Source organism: Paramisgurnus dabryanus, chromosome 23 (genome assembly GCF_030506205.2).
Source record: "Paramisgurnus dabryanus chromosome 23, PD_genome_1.1, whole genome shotgun sequence".
Lineage (NCBI taxonomy): Eukaryota > Metazoa > Chordata > Actinopteri > Cypriniformes > Cobitidae > Paramisgurnus > Paramisgurnus dabryanus.
Genome location: NC_133359.1, coordinates 5,399,766 through 5,414,210, shown reverse-complemented (window position 1 = coordinate 5,414,210; position 14,445 = coordinate 5,399,766). Strand labels below are relative to the sequence as shown.

The window sequence follows — 14,445 nt, the reverse complement described above, 5'->3', positions numbered from 1 at the left end:
TAGATTAAGGTATAGCCTAATTTGAATTTGACGCCAGATGGGGACCTATTCTCACTTTAAACAAATTGCCTATTAACATGCATATTACTAACATATGTGACCCTGGACCACAAAACAAGTCATAAGTAGCATGGGTATATTTGTACTAGTTAAGCGTGTCGCACAAGCCCTGAAAAGTGAAGCCAAAACGTCTCGATCCCCCCCAGTGACTGGTCCTAGTATAGGTCATAAACCCCGCCTCCCCCATGTTATTCAATTGGACTTGAGACCAACTAAACAATTTCATTACACTTCAAATATCGTTTTCCCAAGCTGATTTCTTTTTAGTGTAGTTTTTATAACGCTGATGTAAATTCAAGTATTTGTTTTTAAAATAAGTTTGTTTTTAGTTAGTTATTGAATGCTATAAAAGCGGTGGTGTCACTTCATGATTGACAGCTGTGATATGCGAATTCTGCGAGGGTGGGGCCTTGATTTCACGGCTTTACTTCCTGCTCACTACTGCGCAGGACTGGTCCCAAAATCGCTACTGCGCAGACTCAAGACCCAAGAGGTCAGCGCCATATCGGGACACCGGCGGCTTCACTTTTAACCAATGAATGAGAGCGAACGGGTGTTGTCCACCTTTTTTTTTAGAGTCTATGCTATCAATCAATCAATCACTTTATTTCTATACATTTTGCCAACAAGAAACAAAAGTGCTGTACAAAAGGCAGTATTAGCCAGCAATATATTGTATGGGTCAAAAAAAAATGTTATGCCAAAAACTATTAGGATATTAAGATCATGTTCTGATAGTTAGTAAATTTCCTACCGTAAATATATCAAAAATGTATTTGTCAGTAGTAATGTGTTGCTAAGGACATCATTTGGTCAACTTTAAAGGCGATTTTCTCAATACTTTTATAAAATAAGTAACATCGGCCAAATATTGTCCTAACAAACCATACATCAGTTGAGAGCTGTGTGGGTCCAGGGTCACATATTAGCTGATATAGTACACATTATTAGTACTATAAAGCACATATTCATGCATGATCATATTCTACTGTACATCCCTTAAAGGGATAGTTCACCCAAAAATGACAATTCTGTCATCATTTACTCACTCTCATGTTGTTACAAACCTGTATTTATTTCTTTGTTCTGATTAACACAAAGGAAGATATTTTGAGAAATGTTTGTAACCAAACAGTTTGTGGACCCCATTTACTATAGTATTATTTTTTCCTACCATGGAAGTGAATGGGGTCCACGAACAGTTTGGTTACAAACATTTCTCTTAATATCTTCCTTTGTGTTTATCAGAAAGACATTTTTGCGGGTTTGTAACAACATGAGGGTGAGTAAATGATGAAAGAATTTTCATTTTTGGGTAAACTATCCCTTTAAACCTACCACATACATTGAAAAAAAATTACTTTCTTACTTAGTATTTTAGTCTTGTTTTCAGAACAAATATAGAAAATTCTTAAGTCAAGGTGTATTTTCTTGATAAGCAAAATTACCTAAGAAAATATGTCTAGTTTTTAGGTAATAAAGATACAATTTAAGCAAATTTGTGCCTAAAACAAGCAAAAAAAAATATTGTTTTTTTTCATGAATTAAGTGTTTAACTCTTTCCCCGCCATTGATGAGTTATCTCGTCAATTAAGAAAAAACATTTGCATGAACAAAAATGTGTTCCTGATGAGGTTTTATGTTAATCTGTAATACCACACACTTACCCAATTTATAAACAAATGAAGCAAAAAAAAAAATTTAATAATTTTAAACTCTGTGTATTTTAAATAAACGTTCTCTAACAAAATTTTTAGAAACATTTTTCATCTTTTCATTTTCAACATTTTCTCGTTTTTGTTTGTTTATTGTTTGTTTGAAAGCAGAGTGTGTCTTCTTGTATTTGATATATTTGTAAGTTTATATATTTTTAGAAGAAAATTTTCTCGGAAGGCATTTTGTTAAACTTTTGCGAAAATCACAAACAAAAGGCTGGCGGGGAATGAGTTAAGAAAAAAGTTCAAGATTTTTTGCTAACCCCATTGGCAGAATTTTTTTCTTGTTTTAGGAAAAAATACACTTAAATTGTAATTTTTTTCTAAAAACTAAACTTATTTTCTTAGGTAATTTTGCTCATCAAGAAAATGCATCTTAATTTAAGAATCTTTATAGATATTTGTACTAAAACCAAAACAAAAATACATTACAACAACTACATTACAAGGTATTAATAATCATGACTGTATTGAGGCAGAATTTGTAGTTAATAGTGATGAATATGAGTTCCCCAAACTAAAGTGTTACCCAAAATCAAAGAGGTTTCTGTATATTGGCTGTGTGAATAAAACATTTTCCTTTCAAACGACATGATTTTATTATCCACAATTCGGAGCTGAATAAAGTAGCTACATGAGCTATATAACATACTGACCCCAGGCCTACTGCATACTAACAAGCTTATGTAAATGCCCATCTATTGTTGGAGAAACACTTACAATATAAATATGGCTTATGTGTTATGTGACTAGCATTGCCATGCCATAGCTGTGGAGAGATGATTTACTGTAGTAATGTCTAAGTTAAGACCACACAGCGTTTTTACAGTAATATGTCCTTGAACTGCTGTCTATTCTGAGATCAGGCCAAATTTGGGTCTTCGAAATCACCAGTGCAAAAATTGACTGTGATACTGTAACCGGATGTTGTTTGAAAAGGAAATGGTTTTTACGTGAAAATGTTCATGTTGGATACAGTGTTTCTGGCAGATGATGAGAGAGTTTGACTCGGGCGCTTCTGCTTTATCTCAATCATTTATCAGACAAAATGACTCGCTCACGGCTTCTAATCTCAACTTCAATTCCTATGTAAAGCTACACAAACAGATGCGACAATGAAGGTTAGCGTTATGTAATAAATCTACATCATTTGCCTATAAATGTCTTGTAATGTTACTATAATTGATGTTTGCTTTTAAGGGATAACAAAAATGTAAATGATAGTCACAATCAAGGCCGCCTTAATGCACGGGCTTACCTGGGCTGAAGCCCAGGGGCCTCCCAAGTTCAAGGGCCTCCCAAGTTTGCGTTCATGATGAGCTGAAAAGGTCATATTGTTTTGTAACTTGTCAGGTTTTCTGTCAATCACTCTAATTGAACGTTACATGGCTGCTGATTGGTCCGTTGTAACTTAACGTGAAATAAAATGTCAGACGTAACATATTTTTTATTCCGCGTAATGTAATTAAGTGCGCGTTGTCAACTTGACATTCCTGCACGTTAGACTGAGTATGACAGAGAAACAGGAATTAATCCACCAACAAATGAAAGAGTATTTTCTGAAATTTCATAATAAGCACTAGTGAGGTGCAGGTCTCTCTCTTTCGTGCGCGCGCTCGCTCGCTCGTTCGCTCTCTCTGTGCTCGTGCAGCTGTCTGAGTCTCTGGCATGCAGAAGTCTCTCCAAAAGTGCACAAGAAACTGTGCCGCTAAATTAAGAAAGGAGTTCCAGCACATAATGCTGTTAGTTGTTATATAGTTTAAGTTTACTCGCGTTTATATCAGTGACGCGTGCGCAGCTGGAGCGATGTTTGACGCGACGTTAGCTCACAGTACATACATCTGTTGGTTTAGAAAGACGAGAAAGAGACGCAACGGTAAAGGTGCAAGTCTAAGAAAGTAAAGAGCGACAAGACCATCTCAAATGATCATCCCCTGATAGCACCATTATAATCTCATTATCTAAAGATCTTATATACAGGTATGTTCCCTGTCTGTCTTGTGCATATTCATACTTGGTCGTTTTACATGCTTATGTATGCATAAATACTAAATACAATGCATACTATATCTTCAATAGCCTACAAAATAAATAACTGATTAAAAACCAAGATTCTGTCTATAAAGACTTATCTTTTGTTATCATTAATGCATTTTTACTTTAAAACTAACTTTTACTTATTATATTTTTAAAACTGTGGTGAGCATTTAAGTATGAGTGGCAATTTTCTGCAAATTTGTATATTCCAAAAACTATATAAATATAAAGCTTATAAACATATATACTTTCACACATTTTGGTTTTATTATCACCACATGTTGCTGTGTGTGGTTGTTAAATAAAGTGTCTTGTGTTTATGCTCAAGCGGGCTCAGTGATATGTTAATAACAATATTATGGTGTTTTCTGGCTCAAAGAGGGAAAACTCAGAGTTGTATGTCTCGAAAGAAACTAATACATTTTGTGATGTAGATTACCTAGATATTACACTTAAAAAAAAAATTAGACTATAAATCGAGGGGAAGGGGGGCCTACAAAACCTCTTAGCCCCGGGGCCTCACATTAGGTTAAGGCGGCCCTGGTCACAATCAATATCAGATTGCAGTTTCCCGCATTGTTTTAGTTTGATTGCACTGGGCGCCATACGGATCAGACAAGAATCATTTATCTGCCCAGAAGATGACTTCTAATCGCAACATTTCATGTCCTAAATTAACAATGCATTATACAGAAAGAGAGGTCTGTGTTTAGTTGTAAGCAATATTCGCATTTATCCCCATTTCATGTTTGTAAACAGTCACTAAATTAAATGTTTAGGTATTACTTTACAATAAGGTTTTATTAATCATTTTTGCACTTCAAATAAGCTGTTTTGTTATTAGCTTGCAAGATACTGGTGTCAGTCAGTTTTAATGGCACTCCATGTTTAATTACATCTCTCGGTATGGTGCTAATATCACTTTCCCAGAACCGTACAGTACGTGTCACCTGGTATCCATGGTTGTCCCTTAGGTGGAAAAGCCATTTTAACAGCATCGGTTTGAGAAGAGATGGTTTATGGTGGTTGAAGGTGATTAAGATGTTGCAGTACAGACCAGAGATGTCCACTGTAATCTTCTTCAAATTGACAGGTTGAGTCCTAGCTTAACTACAAAGCCAAAGGGGTGAAGCATCATTGCACGGCTTCAGATGTGCTGCAGTATTTTTTGTGCTTTTTTATACTTTCAGGGAAAAACAATTGAAAATCCTCATGCCTTCAAGCAGCAGAAAAGCTCTTATTTATATTCCTGTTGACTGTGCTGGTGTATATAATATTCAGTTCAGCCTCAGAGCTTATTTCAATGCAGAGATTTGTTTTGTGCGTTGTCCTTGTCCTTTAGGACATAAATGAAATAAAAGTCACAAATTATATTTTGTTATTATCTCAGATGTTTTTCCTAGACAGTAATGAAATTAAATAAAGCGCAAAAGAAGAGTTGCTTTTTCTAAGATGTGTCTAGCATTTCTTAAGAGATCTCAGCAGTCTCTCAAACTTTATATCGGTTGGATAGCATTAAATAAAAAAAAAATTAATAGAATTCAAAAATTTCGATATATTCTCCAAATTATCTGAATTATGCTCACATCCGTCTTTTAAAGCTCTGTACTGTTATTGTACAAGTGTTATTGTTTCAACAATTGTCTAATTTATATCCTTTTTAATTTCTCCTAAAAAGAGTTGAGAGAAATATCTGAGACAAAGTCGATACTTGGATAAAAGAGAATAATTTTACCATTGTGGCATCATGGGGATGCTTATCATCGTCAGAGATCTCTTAGAAATGCTAAAACACATAGACAATGAAATATTATTGCAACTTATGGAAATTAATTTGATATTTGATAGCAGCAATATCTCAACTCAGTTATACAGATAAGATCATATCTGATTTTTTTTCCCGCTCATTGTTTTGCAGGCTGCCCACACTCGATGCAGAGGGAAATGAAAGGTAGGTCCTTTGTTTTTATGATGGGATAAACAGGAAAACCATGTTAATTATTGTGAATATAATATAATAGTTTGTGTGTGCGTGCGTGCGTGTTCTGTCTTGCTGTGCAGCTCTGATAATTTTCAATGTGGTTTGTTGACATAAATTTTCTCGACAGTATCACTAGTCTGTCAACTAGACTGAGCTTTATAGGAATATTTCACCAAAATATTCATTTTGAACTTATTCATCTATGAACATGAAGGAGATTTTATAGACGTTTATGACAACTGTCATTAAGTGTCATTCATTCAGTTATGTCATTTTTAATGCAAAGATGACATTGTTTGAGATTTCTTTGTTATGACAACTTGGCATTACATCATAACTGACCACTTTGATGCAATTTGAATTTGTAATTAGGTGTTAATACTCTGTCATATAGTTTTATAACAGCATCTTAAATATTTTTCTTGACCTCAACTTAAGTGGTACAAATATAATTTGTCATTAAAATGTTATTAAGTGTTAATACTCTGTCATATAGTTTTATAACAGCATCTTAAATATTTTTCTTGACCTCAACTTAAGTGGTACAAATATAATTTGTCATTAAAATGTTATTAAGTGTTAATACTCTGTCATATATTTTTATAACAGCGTCATAAATATTTTCTTGGCCTCAACTAAAGTGGTACAAATATAATTTGTTATTAAAATGTCATTAAGTATTAATACTATGTCATATATTTTTATAACAGCATCTTAAATATTTTTCTTGACCTCAACTTAAGTGGTACAAATATAATTTGTCATTAAAATGTTATTAAGTGTTAATACTCTGTCATATATTTTTATAACAGCGTCATAAATATTTTCTTGGCCTCAACTAAAGTGGTACAAATATAATTTGTTATTAAAATGTCATTAAGTATTAATACTATGTCATATATTTTTATAACAGCATCTTAAATATTTTTCTTGACCTCAACTACAGTGGTACAAATATAATTTGTTATTAAAATGTTATTAAGTGTTAATACTCTGTCATATATTTTTATAACAGCGTCATAAATATTTTCTTGACCTCAACTAAAGTGGTACAAATATAATTTGTTATTAAAATGTCATTAAGTGTTAATACTATGTCATATATTTTTATAACAGCATCTTAAATATTTTTCTTGACCTCAACTAAAGTGGTACAAATATAATTTGTCATTAAAATGTCATTAAGTGTTAATACTCTGTCAAATAGTTTTATAACAGCATCATAAATATTTTTCTTGACCTCAACTACAGTGGTACAAATATAATTTGTTATTAAAATGTTATTAAGTGTTAATACTCTGTCATATATTTTTATAACAGCGTCATAAATATTTTTCTTGACCTCAACTACAGTGGTACAAATATAAGTGTTAGTACTCTGTCAAATAGTTTTATAACAACGTCATTAATATTATTCAGTTCATAAGGTTTTTTTAAGTTTCCACCATATGTTTAACAAATAATTTCAATCATTTTATAATAATAATAATAATAATAACTAAAATTGGTAAAATTATATTTTATTGCATTTGGAGACTGATTCGCCTAAAATTTAATGAAAACAGTACAATAATTGGTTAAGCAATGAAGCGTAGGGCCCAAACAATTACATTAAATAAATTAATTAAATCAAGTAAATGTTTTGTTCGTTTTTTCTTCTGTCAGAAAATTTCAGAACCCTCTGTGTGAGGAAAACAAGTTCTGTTAGTTGTCAGTGTTTTTATGTATTAAGTATAATCTTTTGACATTTCTGTGGCATTTTGTTAAGGTATTTAAAATTGATTTGACATAGTATTAACAATTAATGACATTTAAATGACAGTTTAATGTAATGTTAACCCATAAAGCTTGGTAGTTTCTTAAGTTTGATCATTATTCTGCTATGTCATGTTTATGACAGATTTATGACAAGTTATGATGTATTGTTTTTTATGTCAAGTTATTATAACAAACACATATCAAACAATGTCATCTTTGCATTATTTTTTTATCAGACTTTGTTAATATTGATGTATTCTACCAACAAACCAGTTTAAATATGTTTTAGACACTAAAATCTACATATAGATAATATCATAAACAACATAAATAAGGGATTAAATACAGGTTTTATTAAATATCTCTCCTTTGTGTTTGGCAATTGCTAATTGTAGAAGTGTATCTTAAAATCTACTGTAAATATTAAAAGCCATTTTGCTAGCCAGCCATGCAAGCTCTTGTAAACAGTCATTTGTTTTTACATTGTAAATGCCTGTAACTCTGTCTTATCTATAGGCATTAGGGTAATGGTTGGACTCGATATGTTTGTCTGATAAACACTCAAACCCAGTAGGAACCTAATGCATAAATCCTATAGAGGACTGTCAGAAGGGCTATTACTGCAGAACATGACAGTTGTTTGCCGCTGATAAAATGTACTATCATCTCTCTGGTCATCAGTAAACCAGCATGTGCTTTCACAATAGGCTACTATGTGTGAATATGGGGGTGTGAGTGAGTGAGTGCTTTTGTGCGTCTTCCTGACAATTGGACCGAATTGGCAGCCAGGAATGGAGGTCTCTTGTAGCTTTTGGCTTCAATCACTCATTACACAGTCGCACATGTATTATTTACAATACAGCGAATTTGTAAAAGCCATGTTATTTTACTAAAATGAAAAAGAAGGCAGACTCGAATATTTTCTGACCGCTGTTGTCTTTATGTGTAAGTAATGCATACTATACATTGTACATGTACACTCACCTAAAGGATTATTAGGAACACCTGTTCAATTTCTCATTAATGCAATGGTGTAATGGTGTGGGGGATGTTTTCTTGGCACACTTTAGGCCCCTTAGTGCCAATTGGGTATCGTTTAAATGCCACGGCCTACCTGAGCATTGTTTCTGACCATGTCCACCCCTTAAAGAGCACTACTTCCAGCAGGATAATGCACCATGTCACAAAGCTCGAATCATTTAAAATTGGTTTCTTGAACATGACAATGAGTTCACTGTACTAAAATGGCCCCCACAGTCACCAGATCTCAACCCAATAGAGCATTTTTGGGATGTGGTGGAACGGGAGCTTCGTGCCCTGGATGTGCATCCCACAAATCTCCATCAACTACAGGATGCTATCCTATCAATATAGGCCAACATTTCTATAGAATGCTTTCAGCACCTTGTTGAATCAATGCCACGTAGAATTAAGGCAGTTCTGAAGGCGAAAGGGGGTCAAACACAGTATTAGTATGGTGTTCCTAATAATCCTTTAGGTGAGTGTATATTGTGCATAGTGTACTTACTGTACTGCAGCGTGCAAGTATTATCATACATATTTAATGCATGCAACTCTCTATGGTATTAATCCTCTTTAACCTAATCTTTCCTGTTCTCCACATAATTAAGGACTAAATAACATGTCAAACCTATATGCACAAGACCATTACTGGATGTACTTACTCGGATTTAAACCTAGACATATGTCTGGTACACCGCATTACAGATCAACTCGTACATGATTACACTGCACTATTTCAAGCATCCTTTTACATTGCATCAGCAACTGTGTTTTAAAGCACCGCAGGACAAAGAGACAAATGTCCTGTGCTAGAGGTCGCTGTGATAATGCTTGGCAATGATATGTATGTTTACTCTAATATCATTAATTTCGGTCAATTCTCACACGGTTACACTCAGCTGGTATAGGTGTAGTGATGGCAACGCTGGGTCATGGGTTCAAAAACAAGGGAATACACAAACCAATCAATGCACTTCAGGTCACTTTGGATACATGTTAATGTCAGTTTATTTGTCTTATTGTGGGTTCACACCAGACGCGAGTTCAACGATTTGCGTGAGTAGATTACATACAAAGTCAATGCAAAGATGCGATCAGAAACGTCCTCAGCCTTGCGCGGGGCGATGCGAATAACACGATATGAGCGGTGCATTTGCCGCGAAAACACGCGTTATGCTACGTACACACATCGTTTTACTCGCTCTAGAATACTGCGGGATTTAACTTTGTGTCATGCGAATTTTTCGCTCGAGTTGAATATTCGCTCGTGTTTTCGCGGCAAATGCGCCGCCCATATTGCGCATTCGCATCGGCCCATGCAAGGATGTTTCTGATCGCGTCTTTGCATTGACTTTGTATGTAATCTACTCGCGGAAATCGTTGAACTCGCGTCTGGTGTAAACCCACAGTTATTCGGCTCAAACGCGTCTTTGCCCAAGTTGAAAATATTTAACTCGAGAGAAAAATTCTCATGACACGAAGTTAAATCCCGTGAGTAATCTAGAGCGATGCCCGCCTTTGGTGTGTACGTAGCATTATACTGTAAGCTTAGTAGTATTGCATTATCAGTACAGAAGATCTTGGGTTCAAACAAGGAACAGACATGCTGATTAAAAAAATGTCACTTTGGATAAATGCATCTACCAAATGCATAAATGTAAATGTTATGATGATATATGAAAATCTTTCTAAATTATGTTTATTTTTTATTTTTAGTCCTTCGGATGCCGCTGCAGAATGGGATATAAGGTGTGTATAAACGCACATACATGAAACCTAATGAGCTTTTTTGTTAATAAACTCTTTGAATGCTAAAAGGAAAGTGCACATTCATAATCTTGCAATAAACTTTTCTGTGACCATTTTATAAATTTTACTTCAAATGGTCAGGGGAGTGGTAATGCTAAAAGGGACAACATTCGATATTTTCAATCTTAAATTTACAATTTGTAGTTTAGATCAGTTAAAAAAGCTTGAACAAGCCTTTCTTTTATATTTAAGAGCAACATTGGTGTTGTGAGGAGATCACTGATGTTGTGGCAACCCCTCTGACAGGAAAAGAGGTGCTGTGGCATACGCATCCCAGAAGCCCTGGCTGCTAAACACCACGCTAGCCGAGAACATCACTTTCGAGATGCCATTAATAAAGCAAAGGTAACTGACCTCCGCTTATCTCAATATAAACAATAAAGAATGATGAAGATTACTTTTTAACAGGAAATTTGTCTAAGCTTTGCATAGATAAATTTCCTGTTGTGTACACAAGGGCATCCATAAATGTGACCCTGTCCTTGACATCAAAGACTTATAATCTAATGATGAGATTTGGAGCATCAAAGAGTCATTTCACATTGATTTCAATCTTTGACATGAGCTTACTCAGTCAATATTAAAGATATCAAAGTTATATTTTTGCAAAATGATCTTTATATTATGTAAGAGGATTTTATGTAGAAAACATAAAAAAGTAAATTAAAACAATTTGATAGATAGATGGATAGATAGATAGATGGGACACCATATGCCATCTGGGGCCTACTATTTGTCTCTAATGGGCTGTCGGTACACATTATCTTGTGTTCAGCGCCTTGTTGCCCTAGTGATGTGGATTAGCCAAGTGTTTGCTTTACTTGCTGTCTCTTTTATACCCCATGTCTCCATTAGGCAACACAAAGACTCTCTCTCGCCCTTTCTCTCTCTCTCCTCTCTATATCAGTCATTTTCCACTGTGTAGTTTTCAGTAACAGTCATTAGACAGATGTGTCCCTGGGTACACGTGTCTGCTCCTTTGTGTATTTACCTTCTCTGGGGTCTCAGCGTTGTCTGTACGCAGAGATTGTTAAAGGGGTCATAAAAGGAGCAGTATATCCTAAAAGCATTTTTTCGTAAAAAGGGCATTGTTGTAACGTTATTGTAAAAAAGCATTTCGTAAAATTGTTTGTCATGACCATTTTTTGGCCTCACGCTGATCAATTGATTTAAACAGACTGCATTTGCTACCGTGCCTTGCATCTGGACTCGCATTGCATTGGATATTTTTTAGTGCGGACAGCGTTGTTATAATAAAAGCAATTAAATTTTGTGTCAGCCGCAAGGTTTTTTTTCATTCTGCACATATTTTGTGTCATTTTAACCTCATTTCAACATGAATATTTCAAAATGTTATATAGTTAGATAAGCTGATGGTGTTAAATATCCGGCAAGCTGTTTTATTCCTCTGATGTTTCAGGTATAGAGCTGTAATTGAAGCCTGCTCACTTCAGCCGGACATTGACATCCTTCCCCAGGGGGACCAGACGGTGATCGGCGAGCGGGTCAGTGTGACTATTGTGATGCATTTCATTATCAGCCATCTGGAATGATTTACGTTCGGGTTAACAGCAGCAACAGATCAACAACAGAACCAGGATTCATACATTATCAAATTGTCACCCAACATTACATTACAAAAGTGCATGCGATTAGTCCAAAGGATTAATATTTAAAGAGGGCGGATTGTCTATTTTTAATCTACCTGGCCGTTTCTAAAGCAGGACACATTTCAAAAAGCTTTGCTTTTGCGTCTTCTTTCTCTGTTTGTGCAAACGAGAGATGTTTATGGCCATGGTCTAGGACAGAGGCGATCAATGAGGGTCTGTCCGAACATGCGCACACATGTACAGGCCATTCAAAATTTAAGGATTAAAAAGTGGCGAAATGTCTGTAGGCACGTGTTGATAATGGGTTAACAATTTTTTAACTGATAATATTGATCGGTCATAAATTTTTACCTTTAGTTAACGGTTAACGAGTCAATATGAACATCCCTAATATTGAGTTTTGAACATGTGTTAAGATGTCAATATGTTTTATTGCAGGGGTTCTCAACCTTTTGCAATTTACGGCCCACTAATGACTGTTTAAAACAGAGGACCACTTTTTTAAACATGATTGTGTCAATGCAGAATAACAGAAAAATTTGTGACATGTCTTTTGCATCACTAAAGGTACACCTGGTGGTACCCCTGTAGATAAACAAGGAATGTCATTGCTTCCAATGGAAAAAAAACAAAAACACATAGATGCTATTTTGAGCAGAAACATTTAAAGAGAAAGATGTAAGGTGGACTTTTAGGCGTAGACTTTATCTTTATTTGTATTTAAGGATAGTACCTTTTGAGAAATTACATCTTTAAAGGTAAAATATACAGCCGCAGGTAAAATTAAGAGACTATTTCATTTTATCTAAATGTAATATTTATAGGTATGTGTTTAAAGGATAAGTCCATTTTCTTAAAAAAATCCAGATAATTTACTCACCACCATGTCATCCAAATGTTGATGTCTTTCTATGTTCAGTCGAGAAGAAATTATGTTTTTGAGGAAAACATTCCAGGACTTTTCTCATTTTAATGGACTTTAATGGACCCCAACACTTAACACCTACCGCAACACTTAAAACAAATTTAAACAGAGTTTTAAAAGACTAAATGATCCCAAACAAGGAATAAGGGTCTTATCTAGTGAAAAGATTGTCGCGCTGGCGCTTCACAGGACCGGAGATAGACAAGAAGTTGTGGTTTAAAAGTGAATTTTTTTTCTTGTCAAAAATGACAATCGTTTCGCTAGATAAGACCCTTATGCCTTGTTTGGGATTATTTAGAGTCCTTTGAAACTCCGTTGAAAAAAACTGTTAAGTGTTGAGTTAAGTGTTAAGTGTTGGGGTCCATTAAAGTCCATTAAAAAAAGAAAAATCCTGGAATGTTTTCCTCAAAAAACATAATTTCTTCTCGACTGAACAAAGAAAGACATCAAAATTTTGGATTTTTTAAGAAAATTGACTAATCCTTTAAGTAAAAATTAATTCAATCAACTACCAAAAAAATTCTGTATTTGCATTTATTTACTGTAAATTGAAATAGGAAAAATAACAAAATAAAAACTATTTATTTACCCAATTTATGAATTTTGAAAAATCTAATTCATTTTTAACAACACAATGCAAATGTTTTAACATTTATTTTAGGAACAATTCAAAAGTGAATATCTGATGAAATAATATTTCACTTTCATGTCCTTTCATGTCACTCCTGAGGTTCGCTGTTAAAAGTCAACAGACACTGGACTAAAATGATAACAGGTTACAGTAGACATGATTATAAAAGGCAAAACTGAAGTGCTCTATTCATTTTTTTCGTTGGCTGTATTAAAAATTATTTATACTTGTACACATTCAGTAAATTAAAATGTGTCTTTATTTGATGCATAAGCCAAACAACCAAAAGTATCTTGCATGTCAAAAAATGACACGAATTGGGGAAACCCCGAGCCTCAAAAAGTTATGTGGAATGCACGTCAAAAAGTGGCGCTAAAGTAGGGAATAACCTGAGTGCCTTTAAAACTGACCTGGGGTGAGGATTTTGCTTTCTCTCAGGGTATTACACATCAGAGTCACACAGCGAAGCTGTTGTAGTTGTCGCCAGTGTGTTCGACTCTTGAATGTGGCACAACGCGGACATAAATGGGCTTTTAGATCATGCATCTTGAATGAGCGTTTTTAAATCATATAAATTAATAAGAAAAATCTGATGCAAATATAACTTTTATAAAGTTTTCTAGAAAAAAAAAATTGTTGTCTACCGCTGCCTACACGGCCACTAGATGCCGCTGTGGGGACCACTGCTGGGCCGCGGCCCACTGGTTGAAAATCACAGTTTTATTGTCTAGGCCAATGGTTGTCAAACTGGGGGCCGGGGCCCCCAGGGGGGCCGCAAGATGGTGCCAGGGTGGCCCCAGTTTTATTCATAAATTCGGTGTAATTTAACCTAAAAAAAAATAAGGCTACTAACCAACAGCACTACTTTGTATACTTTAATATGTTTTGTTTTATTA

At 34.6% G+C, this 14,445-nt stretch overlaps 1 protein-coding gene across 4 annotated transcripts in view; it reads left to right on the top strand.

The window, feature by feature from the left end:
• The window catches only part of abcc8 (ATP-binding cassette, sub-family C (CFTR/MRP), member 8), a 73,753-nt gene that overhangs the window by 36,199 nt on the left and 23,109 nt on the right, over nucleotides 1-14,445 (top strand). For all 4 annotated transcript variants that reach the window (XM_065292212.2, XM_065292213.2, XM_065292211.2 and 1 more), the window contains 4 exons: nucleotides 5,731-5,763; nucleotides 10,291-10,323; nucleotides 10,630-10,728; nucleotides 11,804-11,888. In XM_065292212.2, the coding sequence (XP_065148284.1) occupies nucleotides 5,731-5,763; nucleotides 10,291-10,323; nucleotides 10,630-10,728; nucleotides 11,804-11,888 (250 nt within the window). The remainder of the gene's footprint in view (nucleotides 1-5,730; nucleotides 5,764-10,290; nucleotides 10,324-10,629; nucleotides 10,729-11,803; nucleotides 11,889-14,445) is intronic.